Source organism: Hipposideros armiger, unplaced genomic scaffold (genome assembly GCF_001890085.2).
Source record: "Hipposideros armiger isolate ML-2016 unplaced genomic scaffold, ASM189008v1 scaffold_43, whole genome shotgun sequence".
Classification (NCBI taxonomy): domain Eukaryota; kingdom Metazoa; phylum Chordata; class Mammalia; order Chiroptera; family Hipposideridae; genus Hipposideros; species Hipposideros armiger.
In genome coordinates this window covers 4,161,385-4,174,336 of record NW_017731393.1, presented here as the reverse complement: position 1 = coordinate 4,174,336, position 12,952 = coordinate 4,161,385, and the positions used below count along the sequence as shown (strand labels likewise).

General features: G+C 46.5%; 1 protein-coding gene across 1 annotated transcript in view; it reads right to left on the bottom strand.

Annotated features, from left to right (window-relative positions):
- Window positions 1-12,952, bottom strand: part of WARS1 (tryptophanyl-tRNA synthetase 1) — a 30,539-nt gene that overhangs the window by 15,756 nt on the left and 1,831 nt on the right. The window contains exons 3-7 of the mRNA XM_019639215.1: window positions 9,879-10,051; window positions 4,716-4,929; window positions 3,635-3,701; window positions 2,370-2,411; window positions 6-93 (exon numbers count right to left, since the gene is read on the bottom strand). Of these exons, the coding sequence (XP_019494760.1) occupies window positions 6-93; window positions 2,370-2,411; window positions 3,635-3,701; window positions 4,716-4,929; window positions 9,879-9,992 (525 nt within the window). The 5' untranslated portion in view covers window positions 9,993-10,051. The remainder of the gene's footprint in view (window positions 1-5; window positions 94-2,369; window positions 2,412-3,634; window positions 3,702-4,715; window positions 4,930-9,878; window positions 10,052-12,952) is intronic.

Genomic DNA, 12,952 nt, shown 5'->3' with positions numbered 1-12,952 from the left:
CCCACATGCATGGCTTCGGAGGAGGGGCCCCTGCCCGTGTACAGATAAAATGGCTTCTTGTTTTCATAGGCATCGAGGACCTGATTCATATCTCTAAAGGCAAAAAAAAAAAAAAAAAGGAAACAGTGGGGTTTTTCTGAGAAAAAAAAAATCAAGGCGCTAATGCTCATTTGGAAATGTTGAGACAACATGGATAATAACTAGTTTGTTATTCTTGGTGCTTATGTTATAAAAATGACAGGAAATGTCTACTTTGAAATGGTTCCTCCTGTGATTGTTTTAAAAGTATAAGACCTGAAGGTTTGGAAGAATGTGTTTAAAAAAGATGGGCAGCCACTGGAATTCTTGGAATTCTTCCGGATATCAATGTGGATGCACCATCTGCTTTACACACTGTCCTGGGTGTGACAGCAGGCCACCACCACACCATCCTTGTATGGAACCATGCAGCCCCGAGACTCGAGCTCGACTGGGGAAATGGGAGGGTTCCCCATGGTCCTGACTTAGGGAGGGGGGTGAGCAACGGCCCTGGGAGTTTAGAGGTACAGCCCCTGCAGCTGGAGAGCTGATTTGGGCTCCCTCAGCTGGGGCGGGACCAGCTGTCTTCATTTGGGAGTCATTCTGGAATCATCTGCCCTCCCCTAGGCCTGAGGTCCACAGAGAATGCACACAGGGGGTCCTCCTTCCCAGCTGGACCTCAGGATCACCTGGCCGCTGTTCCACATTGCACCCGCCCACACCCTACCTTCAGAGGCTCTGACTCACGGGATTGGCGTGATGTCCGGGAAGCTGTGCTTAGAAATCTCCCCTGGTGACTGCGACATGTGACAGGGTGCAAAACCACCACTGTGGGGTATGACTATTTCTTGTTTCTGGGCAAAGTGTCCCAAAACAAAAGAGAATCAGCCTCCATTTCCGGAGGTCTGGGGAGAAGCACCCACACAAAAGGGTCTTGATGTGTGTCCGCTTTGACCCCAAGCCGAGGGTTAGCTGTGCTCCTCTCTGGACTGAAGGGACACGGGCCTTCTGTCTGCTGTGCTTAGCTCTGACTTTCTCCCCCCATGGAATGAACACACACTACTGCTGAAATAAGAAACTTAATTTGGAGGAAAAGAGTCCTTCTTCGGCTTTCACAACTAACCAACTCCAACTTGTATGGACTCACAGACCAGGCCAGAATGCAGCCGCCCCATGCGCTGCCCTGATGCCTCTGCATGTCTCTGAGCACCCACGGGTCCTGGGCCCAGGCTCCTGAGGGGGGCGGGGAACGGACCGGCGCTCCCACTCTGAGCTCGGCTTTGAGGATGTTTTCCGCCAGGGACTCGCACAGCTGGTGAGGGAGTCCTGTCAGGACCCAGTGCCTGTTTGCAGCCAGACAGTGCGGGCTATACTCATCTACTCCCTTATTTTACTGGTGATCCAATTAGATAGAGGGGCATCCTCAAATTTGAGAAGGGCCAAAATCTTCAGGTCCCATGGCCCCACCCACTGACCCCTGCTAACAACATGGAGGAACTTAGAAACATGGTGCTCAGGGAAAGAAGCCAGACACAAAAGGCCACACATTGCATGGTCTGGTGAATGTACCAAAAACCACTGATCTGTGCACGTGAAAAAGGTGAATTAAGTCTCAGTAAGGAAAGAGCTCTGACTATATTCTGCCCAGAAAGAAGACTGAGTGGGGCCTGGGTTCTCTGCATGTAGAAGTTGAAGTGTTTGGGCAGAATGATGACTTGGGACCTGTGTGTGTTCTCCCAGAGCCGGAAAGCGGGAATAGAACAGGACAACCCTGCCTCGGACCATAAATTCCACAAACCATGGCCTTGAAGATGGACCAGCCCTAACCTGAGGTGTTCTGTGGGGTGGGGAGGCAGAACCTGTTTTCTGATGTCATCAGCACAGCATTTATGGTCAAGGCGGGCATATTCTGTGCCTTGCACACACTATTAGTTTCTCTTTCGGTACTCTGTATGAGCTGGCCGTACAATAGGAGGAAGAGAGCACATAATTTCAGGAAGCCACCTGCTTATCGCATGGGAAACGCTGCTGAGCTTGGACACAGTAGTTCCTTTTGTGTTTCTGACATTTTATAACTTACTGTACATAATCTGGCATGAACTTCATCTGCTGTGAATGTAACCTTTGCCTTGTGAAGTGGGCTGTTTACAGATGAATAAACTCAGGGTCGGGGGGTGAAGGGAAGGACATGGTCCCACAGCCAGTTCCTGACAGGGCAGAAGGTGGACCCGAGGCTTCTGACAGCGGCCCCCACTTTCCCACAGCACCAGGCAACCTGAGGGCACAGCCTCCTAATCATTTTGTGAATTAAGGAAGAGGGGTGAGATGTCCTGTGGCGGAAAGCCCCTGACCTGTGTGAGAAGAAGATGCCTCTGCGTAGAAAGCGGTGAGGCCTCTGGCCCGTGGCTCTCTCTATCCGGTTTATCAGCTCTTTGTCAATTTTACTNGCGCCGGGCCTGGTGCTCCGCGATCAAGGGCTGCAGGACCTCGATGAGCGCCATCTTGAGCTCACCTGTGAGCATGGCCCCGCTGGTGTAATCCTGTCCGGAGACAGACCAGGTGAGAAACAGCTCCGCAGGCGGCCCACCCACCAGGGGCCCAGAAGTGCGACAGCCTGGACCTTAAACTGTGCTTTTCTGAAAGGGACTGAAACTCAGCCCTGCTGTTTGGCCGACTTGCCCTGTCGCAGGGGAAGGGCCCACGGGAGGGCTGCCCCAGCACACTGAAAATGCCGCTGCTGCCCCGCCTTACTGGCTTCCATAAAATCTTTGCTGAGTCGCTTCCATGCTCTCATGGTAATACACTCATTGAACAAACGTGCTCAAGTGCCCAAACCATGACACAGCAGCACGGTAATGAGCAAACATCACCCGTGAGGCCAGGACCCAGGGGCGGAGCGCCGCTGTCAACATCTGGGCATAGTTTTCTATTTTTCCCCGGTGCACTGTATTAAACATAGCTGTTCTCACTGCATTTCCAACTTGATGTCCTTTATCACTATGGAATGCATATTATCCCGTGTTACCAAAACTCTCCCACCAGCAGCGCAACCACCCATCCTGGAACAATTTGTACTTCACACTCGCTCTGTTGTAAGCCTGTTCTGAGCTTCCTGCTGTTATCCTTCTGAACATCTTTGTAGGAGAGCTCTAACTTATTCAGGATTACTTCCTTGGAAAAGATTCCAAGAACTGGAAAACCCCGAGGCAAAGGCTGGGATAGCCTCTGGTTCTCCTACCTGAGGCCCGGCTGCTCACTGAGAGGCTGGGTGCAAACCCAGGCTCCCCGGGGGCTGGCAGCACCTGGTTCACAATCACTGCAAACACAACAGCAACACTAGACCCTGTTTTACCTGTGATGGTGTTTTAACTTCTATTTCTCTGACGACTAGTAAGATGAAGCCCTTTCATGTGGCTACTAACTGAACAGCAGTGTGTCTTTTCTCTGTGAACTATCTAGTCAGGAGGTTTCTTGGCACACGAGCTGCGTCTCACCTTCCTGATCTGCTCGAGCTTGTCGTCGTCCTCGAGGAAGAAGGTCAGGTACATGAAGGACACGTCCACGTCGCAGTTGCCCCCAAACTGCTTGNATGCCTCTGCGTAGAAAGCGGTGAGGCCTCTGGCCCGTGGCTCTCTCTATCCGGTTTATCAGCTCTTTGTCAATTTTACTGCTTCCGAACCGAACTGCAAAAAAAATTGGAAAAAAGAAGAGATGATTATCTTAGATGGTGGGAGGCCTGGTGATCAGGTATGACTGAAGCGAAGGGGGGAAACTTGTGCTCCACGCGCAATCTTGAGGAACCCAAACACCTCTGGGCCTTCTGTCCTGGGTCTTTTCCCCCAACGCAAAGTCCGTGTCTTTTGTATTAACTAACAGTGACAGCTGAGATCACAGCCAGCAAAACAGAAAACAAATTACAGACTAAAACAGTGTTTTGTCTGGGATCAGATTCTGATGGGAAACATATCCAGAATGCAGTCCAGCTAGCAACTTCTGACACACGCACACACACATGCACACGTGCTTCTTGCTTAAGATTTAATTTATATACAATGACAACTATACTTAATATTCTTTAACTGTTGAACTGAATTAACACCTGTCCTCAAGCGAATTGTCCCTCATTGATAGTCTATACTTAAATCATGGAAAATGGCTTTGACTGGGAAAAGAACATTTTAGTTCTGTTTCTTCTTTGATAATTAGCAATGATCTCAGAGTAAAGGCTTTCCTGAGCACGAGGCCCCCCGAGGAAGGGCTTGGCAACGATAACGAGCCTCCTGAGGAGCCGCCTTTCTTAAGCCGACTTCCAGCTCTTTTAGCTCCATGGTCAGTATTGCTAACGGAGAAACGTTAAGTCGTCTATAACTGATTTGTAACCAGCGTCGAAGACAATTGAAATGACTGCAAAGGTGCCCGTTTCCATAGACCTTTCCCAAGTTCTGAATTGCTCAAAAAAGGAACATGCTTCTACTAAGCCGTCTACTGAAGATCATTATTTTGCAATCAGTTTTACATTGTTACTTTATTTAAAAATCATCCTTTAGGAATATAACGCACCACCAAAAGATTTCAGGACCTGCTTTTTTCCTTGGCATTGAAGCTTGACTGGGTTTATGATGAATTCAATATTAAACATTCATGTAATCATCTCAATGAAATCACTTCTAAAAGTTCGGGCTTTTCCCAGGACGTACCAATGAGCTTGTCGTAGTCAATGCCTTTTGCACTGCTTGTCTGTACCGTCCACGGGTCCACAAAATCCTCTTCAGCTTCTTTGGCTGCCGGGTCATTATGACCCCCAGGTGCCGGGTTCCCTGGAGGGCAGTCGGCCTTGTAATCGTCCCCCACGGCAGCTTTGTAGCTTGTTTTTAAAGATAACAGCATCTTTACTGCAGAATCAATTTCATCCTGAACATAGGAAACAGGGTGAAGATGACAATATTAACAACAGCTGCTGTTTGCTGAATGGTATAGCCGCTGCGTGGCAGGCACTGTGCTAAATGCTTTCACACACATTACTTTGTTTGGTCTCATGAGAACCCACTAGGCAGGCATCATTGTCACTGTCCTTTTCCAGCTGGAGAATCCTGAGACTCAGAGAGGTAAAGAAGCTTGTACATAGACACACAGCAGGTCATGGGCCCGAATGTATTTTATCTGTTGCTCATGCTATGGATTACCAACAAACAGCATGGCAGACACACAGTGACACAATAGACACTGTTGCTTATGACAGAGGTAATACACTAAAGAGTTCTCAAAGACCTCGGATGCCAGAGACCATGCAGCACAAGCTCCCTTCCTTGAATATCCTGAGTTCTGTACTGGAACTTGTTTTTACATTCCACACCGGTTGTGATGAGTATCTATGTGAACGTAAAAACCATGCCACCAAGGATAGTAATAGCAACTCCAATCGACATCATAAAAACAGATAAAGGCAAGGAAAAAATATGGGCTTTTAGGTCATAAATGGAAGAGGGATTCACAGCAAACAGACTCACTACTGTATTTTGGAGTCATCTCTAGCTGTCTGAAGTGTTTGCATGTTTATTGTTTTAAAATAAACATAAGAAAAACAAATGTAAAAATGTATCCTGGGGTACTCTGTTAAAGACCTCCTGTTCCGGGAGCCCACACTAGCCACCCACGGAAGCCCGGCATTTAAAAGAGCAGCCCAATTTAGGCCGATTAGTTACGCTATGCTCCAAAGCTCTATCTACTCCCAAGCGAAAAATGTCCACAGTCCAATTCGCTTGCCCGGGGAAATACAAACATTTCCACTTAGCATTTTCACATAATGTGCCATAAACTGGGTTTCCCGGGGGAGAAATGCAGCAAGACCAACCTGTGTTCACAGAGCCCCTGTAGCAGGTATGGCCCCTGGGCCACAGCCGACTGTTCTGGCAGGGTGATTTTATAGACACGGATTTGTTTCAAACCCCGAAACTATCTGGAATTTGTCGTTGAAACGAGTCAGAGCTGTGTAACCAATACCCCATGGATACGTCTCATACAAATTAGGATGTTTGCCTGGGTTGGGTAGGTAGGTATGTTCCACTCACCTCATTTCTGCAGTGCCTAGGCTCAGTACTTGCAACAAAATAAATGTTTAGCAAGTATGATCGAGCCAATTATCTACGGAAGAATTACCTTGCTGTGAAGTGCACTGTAGTCAATACCCTTTAATTGCTGCCTATGTTGACATTTCATACTCAGTCTCGCCTAACTTGGCTTGCAATGACGTGGTCTCGGAAAGTCAAACGTTTAACCAGTGTCCTGCTCAAAGACCATCCGGAGTATGGAATGGGACTGAAACAGACAAGCAAGCTTGCCTTGCCTGTTTTCGTGTTCTCAATCCAACATGCACCAGAACACTGAAACAGAATTGAAAAGCTGGAGTTCTGAAAATAGCCAGACACCAAAAACTTGATAGCACCTGAGTATATAAAGCTCTAACACAGATAGAACTCTCCATGGTGGGGCCTCGCTTGGGAAGGGCAAAGCCGCGCTGAAGGGGCTGGGATGGCTGAGGCGCTGCTCTGCTGCGTCTCCACGTGCGTGCTGGTTACACAGGTGTGGATCTTTCTGGGACAATTCAGTGAGCTGCCTGTTATGATCCCCATACTCTTCTCAATGAGTATTTCAATTTAAAAAGTTTACCTAAACTAAAAGGAGAAAAAAAAAGCCTCTGCTATCTTCACTCCTATGACCCAGTGTCATTTCGAGTCCTGCTCAAGCCCTCAGCCACTGTCTCCTGTCAGAGCCCCAGATTCTGACCCTCAGGACACTCCCTGCAGGAGTCAGCTATTGCTCCTGAAAGCAGTGGGTCTCACTCCCTCAGGACACAGAGCAGAACAGAACACCGAGGACCATCGCGACCTAGACAGATGGCAGAGGCGGCTGGGGAATGCCCACGGCGCCCTACCTGGGCTGGTGCTCTCAAAGTGGTTCAACTATTGAGCTTAAAGTGAATTTCTAAAACATCAGGTGCTTCTATTATAATACATTTCAGGATCAGATACAAATTTACTTCTGAGTTTTCATCATTTACGTCTGGTCTCATTGTGTAAGCTCTGATCTCTCTTGTTGAGCCTCAGCTGACTACGCATTAGTCAAAGACCACGCTTGGAAGAGTTAGTCTAAAACTGTGTTAAGTATTGCTTGTTTGCTAAAATAATGAATATAACTGGAGTCACGAGGAATTCCTAAGAAAAATATTTATTAAATGTTACTGAAATTTAATGTTAAACGGACAAAAATATTACTGTCAAGTTCCCAAAACGGGTTCATAGAGTAAATAATCAACACGTGGGTCTCCTTTTAGATTTTTAGATTTTTTTTTTAACCAACTTAGCCTCATCCGTTGAGCCCTACCTAGTATGTAAACCTCTTTGTGAGAATAATCAGCTCCACTTTTTGACATCACTTACTTTCAGTACTATTTATTTCTAAAATGTAATGGTTCATTTGGGGTCCAAAGAGTCAAAGCAAACTACTGGGGTGAGTGTGAGATGGGTGACACCATCTGGTGAGAACCTAGGAAGAGATTTTTGAAAAGAAGACCACAGGGCTTGGCAGTGACGGCCGGGGAAGCCATGGCAATGAAGAGGTGTGGCGGCGACCCCGTGTGAAAGGAAGTGCTGTGTGCGAGTGAAAGGTGCAGACTGGATGAACTGCACTCCTGAGACCTATTGTGACAACAGCCTTTAAAGAAGGCATAACCCCACGAGGACAAAGGAAACAGGAAGAGGTCGCCAGCAACGAGATTTCAGAAGCTGGAAAGCTGATGGATGACTGGTAAATGACTGAGGACGTGAGAGGAACAAATGCTCGGATGACATGGAAATACTGGACTTACACTGCTGTGAAATCCCCAAGAAGTCTGGGTGCTAGTGGCCCCAGGTACTGACGGAAGTGAGGGTGAAAGTGGGTTATAAAAACAGGAGCACGGGTTAAAAGGTTGTTGAAGCAATTATTCAGCTCGCTACACCAGGCTTCCTGCTCCCACACAGAGGTCCAGTGTCTAGACAGGAAGAGTCACAAGCGTCCAGACTGGGGGCATTTTGCTCGCAGGGGCACTGCACTGGGAACAGCGAGCTTCAGGGAAGGGCCACACAGCCCCCCAGCAATGTCCCACTCAGCTGCATGGTGCTAGCAGCCAGCCCTGTACACGCTGGGGACTCTACAACCTCAAAGAAGAGATCTAAAGACCCGGAAACTGCAGATTTCCCCACAAAAGGGAGCAGTCTGGTTGCTCCGCAGGGAAGGGAAACCTGCACTGCTAAGTTCCTCCCACACGCGCAGAGCTCCCAACCAGCTCTTCGAGCTCCCCTCTAAAACATGAGCAGGCAGCCAGGTCCCACCAAACACGTGAAGATTGTTTTAATGTGAAAGACAGAAGGGAGGAAAGTTAACTTGGAGGAATTCGAGCTCATAAAGGGGGTGGAGAATATCAGGAAAATGATCAAGATCTCAGAGATTAAAGGATACGGTACCCATCCAGTAAGAACAGGGCGTTATGAGGAAAGGAACGCTCAGAGATCAAATGAGCTCTTGGAAATTAAAATAATAGGATAAGTGAAAAACCATAGGAGGGTTAGAAGTTGAGGAAGTATATCTGAAAGAACAAGAAGAAAGACAGATAAGAAACATAAGTCAGAAAATATAAGATCAGAGGACCAGTCCCTGAATTTAAAAAAGCCGTAAAGAAACTGAGAAAGCAGACGAGATCAAAGAAATAACATAATTTCTGAGATTTAAAGGTCCTGAGTTTCTAATTTGAAAGGTACACTGAGGATCCATCCTAAGGAATTTCAAAACACTGGAATACAGAAGATCTTGGAAACTTCCAGAGAGGAAAAGACAAAGGAATGGCGTCTGGCTTCTCCACAGCAACCCTGGGAATGCTGGCTTCAGAATGCTTAGGGAAAATCACTCCCACTTTAGAATTCCATACCCAGCGTAGTTGTCAAATATTAGGTAAAACAAAGATACTTTCAGACCCTGCAAAATCTCCCCAAATTATTTCCTTAGCAGTAATTTTTTTCAGAAACCATTGGAGGATTTGCTCAGCTCAAAGAGAGTAATCCAAGGGGGAGTATGCCGCAGGATCAGGAAAGGGACCCCCGAGAGAGGTGAGGGGACAGCGACAGCAGGTCCTAAGATGGGGGGTGTGGGAGGCGAGTCACCAGTGCAGAGTGAAGAAGGCGGAAGGTCCCGGGAGAGACCTCTTCAAGGTGAACGTGTAGACTGGTTGATGTGAGTGCCCCCAGAGGAGAGTCAGCATACTGGGGGAAAGCTTGGAGACCCCATTATCATTAGTACATAAAGAAGCCAAGCAAAGAGAAATTAAGACAAATATCAACTCCAGAAGAAAACAAAAGTTGGGCAGGAAAGGAAAAGCACTCACACTACACTCAATGGGTCAGGTGTAGTAGGGTTTACATGGTCACAATGAACCCAGTGCTAGTATCGACCGAAGGAAATGGTGACAGGTACCAGGAGACTGGAGGGCTGGGGAGTGCCACAGTGAAAGCCTTGAACTTGAAAGTCAACAAGGAGCAATATAGTAAGCGTGACTTTTAGAGATATGGGGATACACATTAAAAAATCAGCTAAAATAAGTGAAAGTAGCTGTTTCTGGGAGCAGGAATGGGAGGGGTGAGGTGGGTGACGGCTGCATTTATGGGGCTTTTCTTTAGACCACATGCATCAATAATGTTGATAGAGGAGGGAACACATGTAAGATTATACCCAAAACATGTCAGCTATTGAGGGAGTAGTCTGCTCCCGGGCAACAGTACCCGACAGACTGGGCTGGACGTACGTGTGGAGAAGCCAGTGAGATCACACACCTGCGATGCCTTCCCGGCCTTGAGGGCTCTCACGCGTTCCCCTTGAGCCGCTATGCTGTTGAACAGCTCCAGTGGGGAGGCGCACCCCTGCTCGCCGTTGGGCACATCTGCCATCTTCCAGGACCTAGGTTCACAGCGGGGCGTTGGAAGAGGTGCTCAGCGGTCCGGATGAACTGTGGGGGAGAATAGAGGGAGAGAGGAGATAGAGGGGAGAGAGGGAAAGAGAGAGAGAGAATTAACAAACGATCGCAGCTGTTTTTCCTTTCCTGTATCTAGTTCTTCTTCGTTCCCAAAAGGTTGGAGGTGAGTTATAATAAAGAGCATGGATAAAATGACATTAATAAAAATATAAGCAGAAGTTTGGGGCGATGAAAAACGGGAAAAGAGGAAGAACCAATGCCAAAGATGGGGACTAAAGGAATTGCTCAGATGTATAAACGTAAGGACTGCAGAGGAGGCCCCCTGCTGACCAAGACCAAGCGTGTACCTGCTCATGTGCGCGGTGCCTTGCCCGGGGTCCAGGACATAGAGAACTCGTGTTAGTGCTTTAATAACCCTAAGTTCACCACAGCTAAACACATTAGGCAGATTGCTATTTACTCTTTAATTGTGTTGGGGACGAACTCCCAGACCTTTGCTGCTATAATCAACATACCGTTGAACAAATGGCTTCCTTGGCTGGCCAGCTGCTCTGTTCTCAGATGAAGCAAGTCTGGGGTAGAGAGCAGGGCCTTATCCATCGGGATTCCAAACGAGGTAAGCACTATATATGGCCTGTCCATGGGACATGCTTCCTTATTTAACCGCAAACCTTTGAAGGTGTGCCTACCTGTACCTTCTGTTTGTCATTATTTACTATTAACTTGAAAGGTGGGACACAGGGCAGGCCATCTGATGCTGCTTTGGGGTGAAGACTGGCCACAATCGGTCCCCTCTTGGGTCAGTCACTTCCCCTTTCTGAATGTCAGCTTGCTCATCTATAAAGTGATACCATCAGGAACCTACCTCAAGGGCTGTGATGAGAAAACATGAGAAAAAAACGACATGGTAGCATTTCATAAACTATAAAGCACGAGCTTAGTCCATTCTGAGTATTGTTTGTGAGGGCTCCAGAGCTCAGCTGACCTCCAGTTCCAGCTACAACTTGCTGCGACCTGTATACCTTCAGTGAGGAGGATGACGCCGACAGTGAGGCTACGACAGAGCAGCTACCGTCCAGCACTCTGTAGCTGGTATTGCTCTAAGCGCCTTTTACATATCCATTCACTTAAGCCTTACAGCAATCCTATGAGATAGATTTGTTAGCTCTATTTCACAGACGAGTAAATTGAGGCACAGAGAGGTTAAATAACTTGCCCAAGATAACACAGCAAGTGGTAGGGATGGGATACAAGCTCAAGCAGTTTGACCCTAGAGCCTACACTCTCAAACATTATCCTACAGGTTACCTAACAGTAAGGAGCCTCAGCCTGTCAACTGGAAAACGGGAATAACCATGACAACACTAACTTGCAGGAAAGCTGCCTGGCTTACATGCGGTGATACAGGTAAGGAAACAATCTAGCACAGCATCAGCCCCACGGCTGAGGTTTAACGAGTGACTGTTTTGTTTAAAAGTTTTTATCTAGTAACTCTATGAACCAAACACACAAATTGGAGGGGTAATTTACTTTTGTTTATCCACTGTTAAATATTTGTTTAAAGCCGAAGAGACAGTAATACTGAAACATGACTAGGACAGCAGCCAGTTTCTTTCCCCTCCTTGCTGGGAGCCAACTCATTTCCCAGAAAGGGATAACAAAGCTCAGTTTAGGGACGCTGGTAAAAGAGGACAGACATGGAAGAACCTTCTGACCAGCACTGGAAAGGAGAAACACTCACTTATTTCATAAATGTTATATCAAATAACATTTAAAGTGATGAAAATTACTTCTAGCCACAAATGATCAAGTATCATGCCCAGATACTTTACACACGATCCCGAATTCTCCCAAGTTTCAAAGCTAGGTGTTACATTACAGTTCAATACATCCTCACTTAATGTCGGATAGGTTTTGTGACTTTAAGTGAAACAAAACCAATTTCACCATCGGCGAATTGATATAAACAAGAGTTAAGTTCCTACAGCATCTCACCAACATTATCAGGAAGGTTCTGAAATCTATGAGTAAGACCAACATCAAATACAGATTAAAATTACCCTTAAAAATTCCTAAGAAAAGTGCCAGGTAGAATGACTGGGTGATCCCTGGACAGCCAACCTTCCCTTGAAATGGAGCAGATAACTAGATGACCAACCAGACAAATTTGGCTTGCATTTAGGGTCCTTGTTGTAGGAAAAAACATGTATCTTTAAATATCAGAATCCCATTTAAAAAGAGGCACATGGGAACTAAATCTGACCGTTGGAACAGATGAGGTCTCTCTGGTCTTGTGATCACAGGCAGACATTGCGTGGGAATCACCCACACGATCAATCTTGTCTCTGTGTGCATGTGTGTCTATAATGCAACTTCTTGAGTGATTACACCAAGAATGATCAGAGACAAGGAGAACAGAACTATCATTTCAGGCATCCATCCATTTACCCTTGTTTCTCCCATCTAGTCGACATCCTCCATTTGTTAGCTAACTTTTAGAAGTAAATTTAACTTCGGAGGTTTTTAACCCAGAGTTCAGAGCCTCTAGAATTATGTCGCTAGTTTGCATGCACATTGGTATGTACATGGTTCTAAGCAGAGTACCCAGGTTTCATTACTTTTTCAAAGGGGTCTGAGATGCCAAAAGGTTAAAAACCATTGTCTTAAGTGTTAACCGCATTGACAGCAAATAGGGCTTTGAATCTTTGTTAAGGGAAGCTGCTTTATCTATTTAACAAATACTATCATCTACCACAAAGAAATGAAGCCATAACCTGTGAAGTCATCTATTACCCCGCTACAAAAAGTACCGGGAGAATAAAGAGCTAAATCGCTACTCACCAGCAGATCACAGCACATATTAAAGAGAAAACTAAAAGGCTCTTAAAAATTAACGCTGATTTCCTCTTTTTTCAAGAACGTGAATCTTGTGCT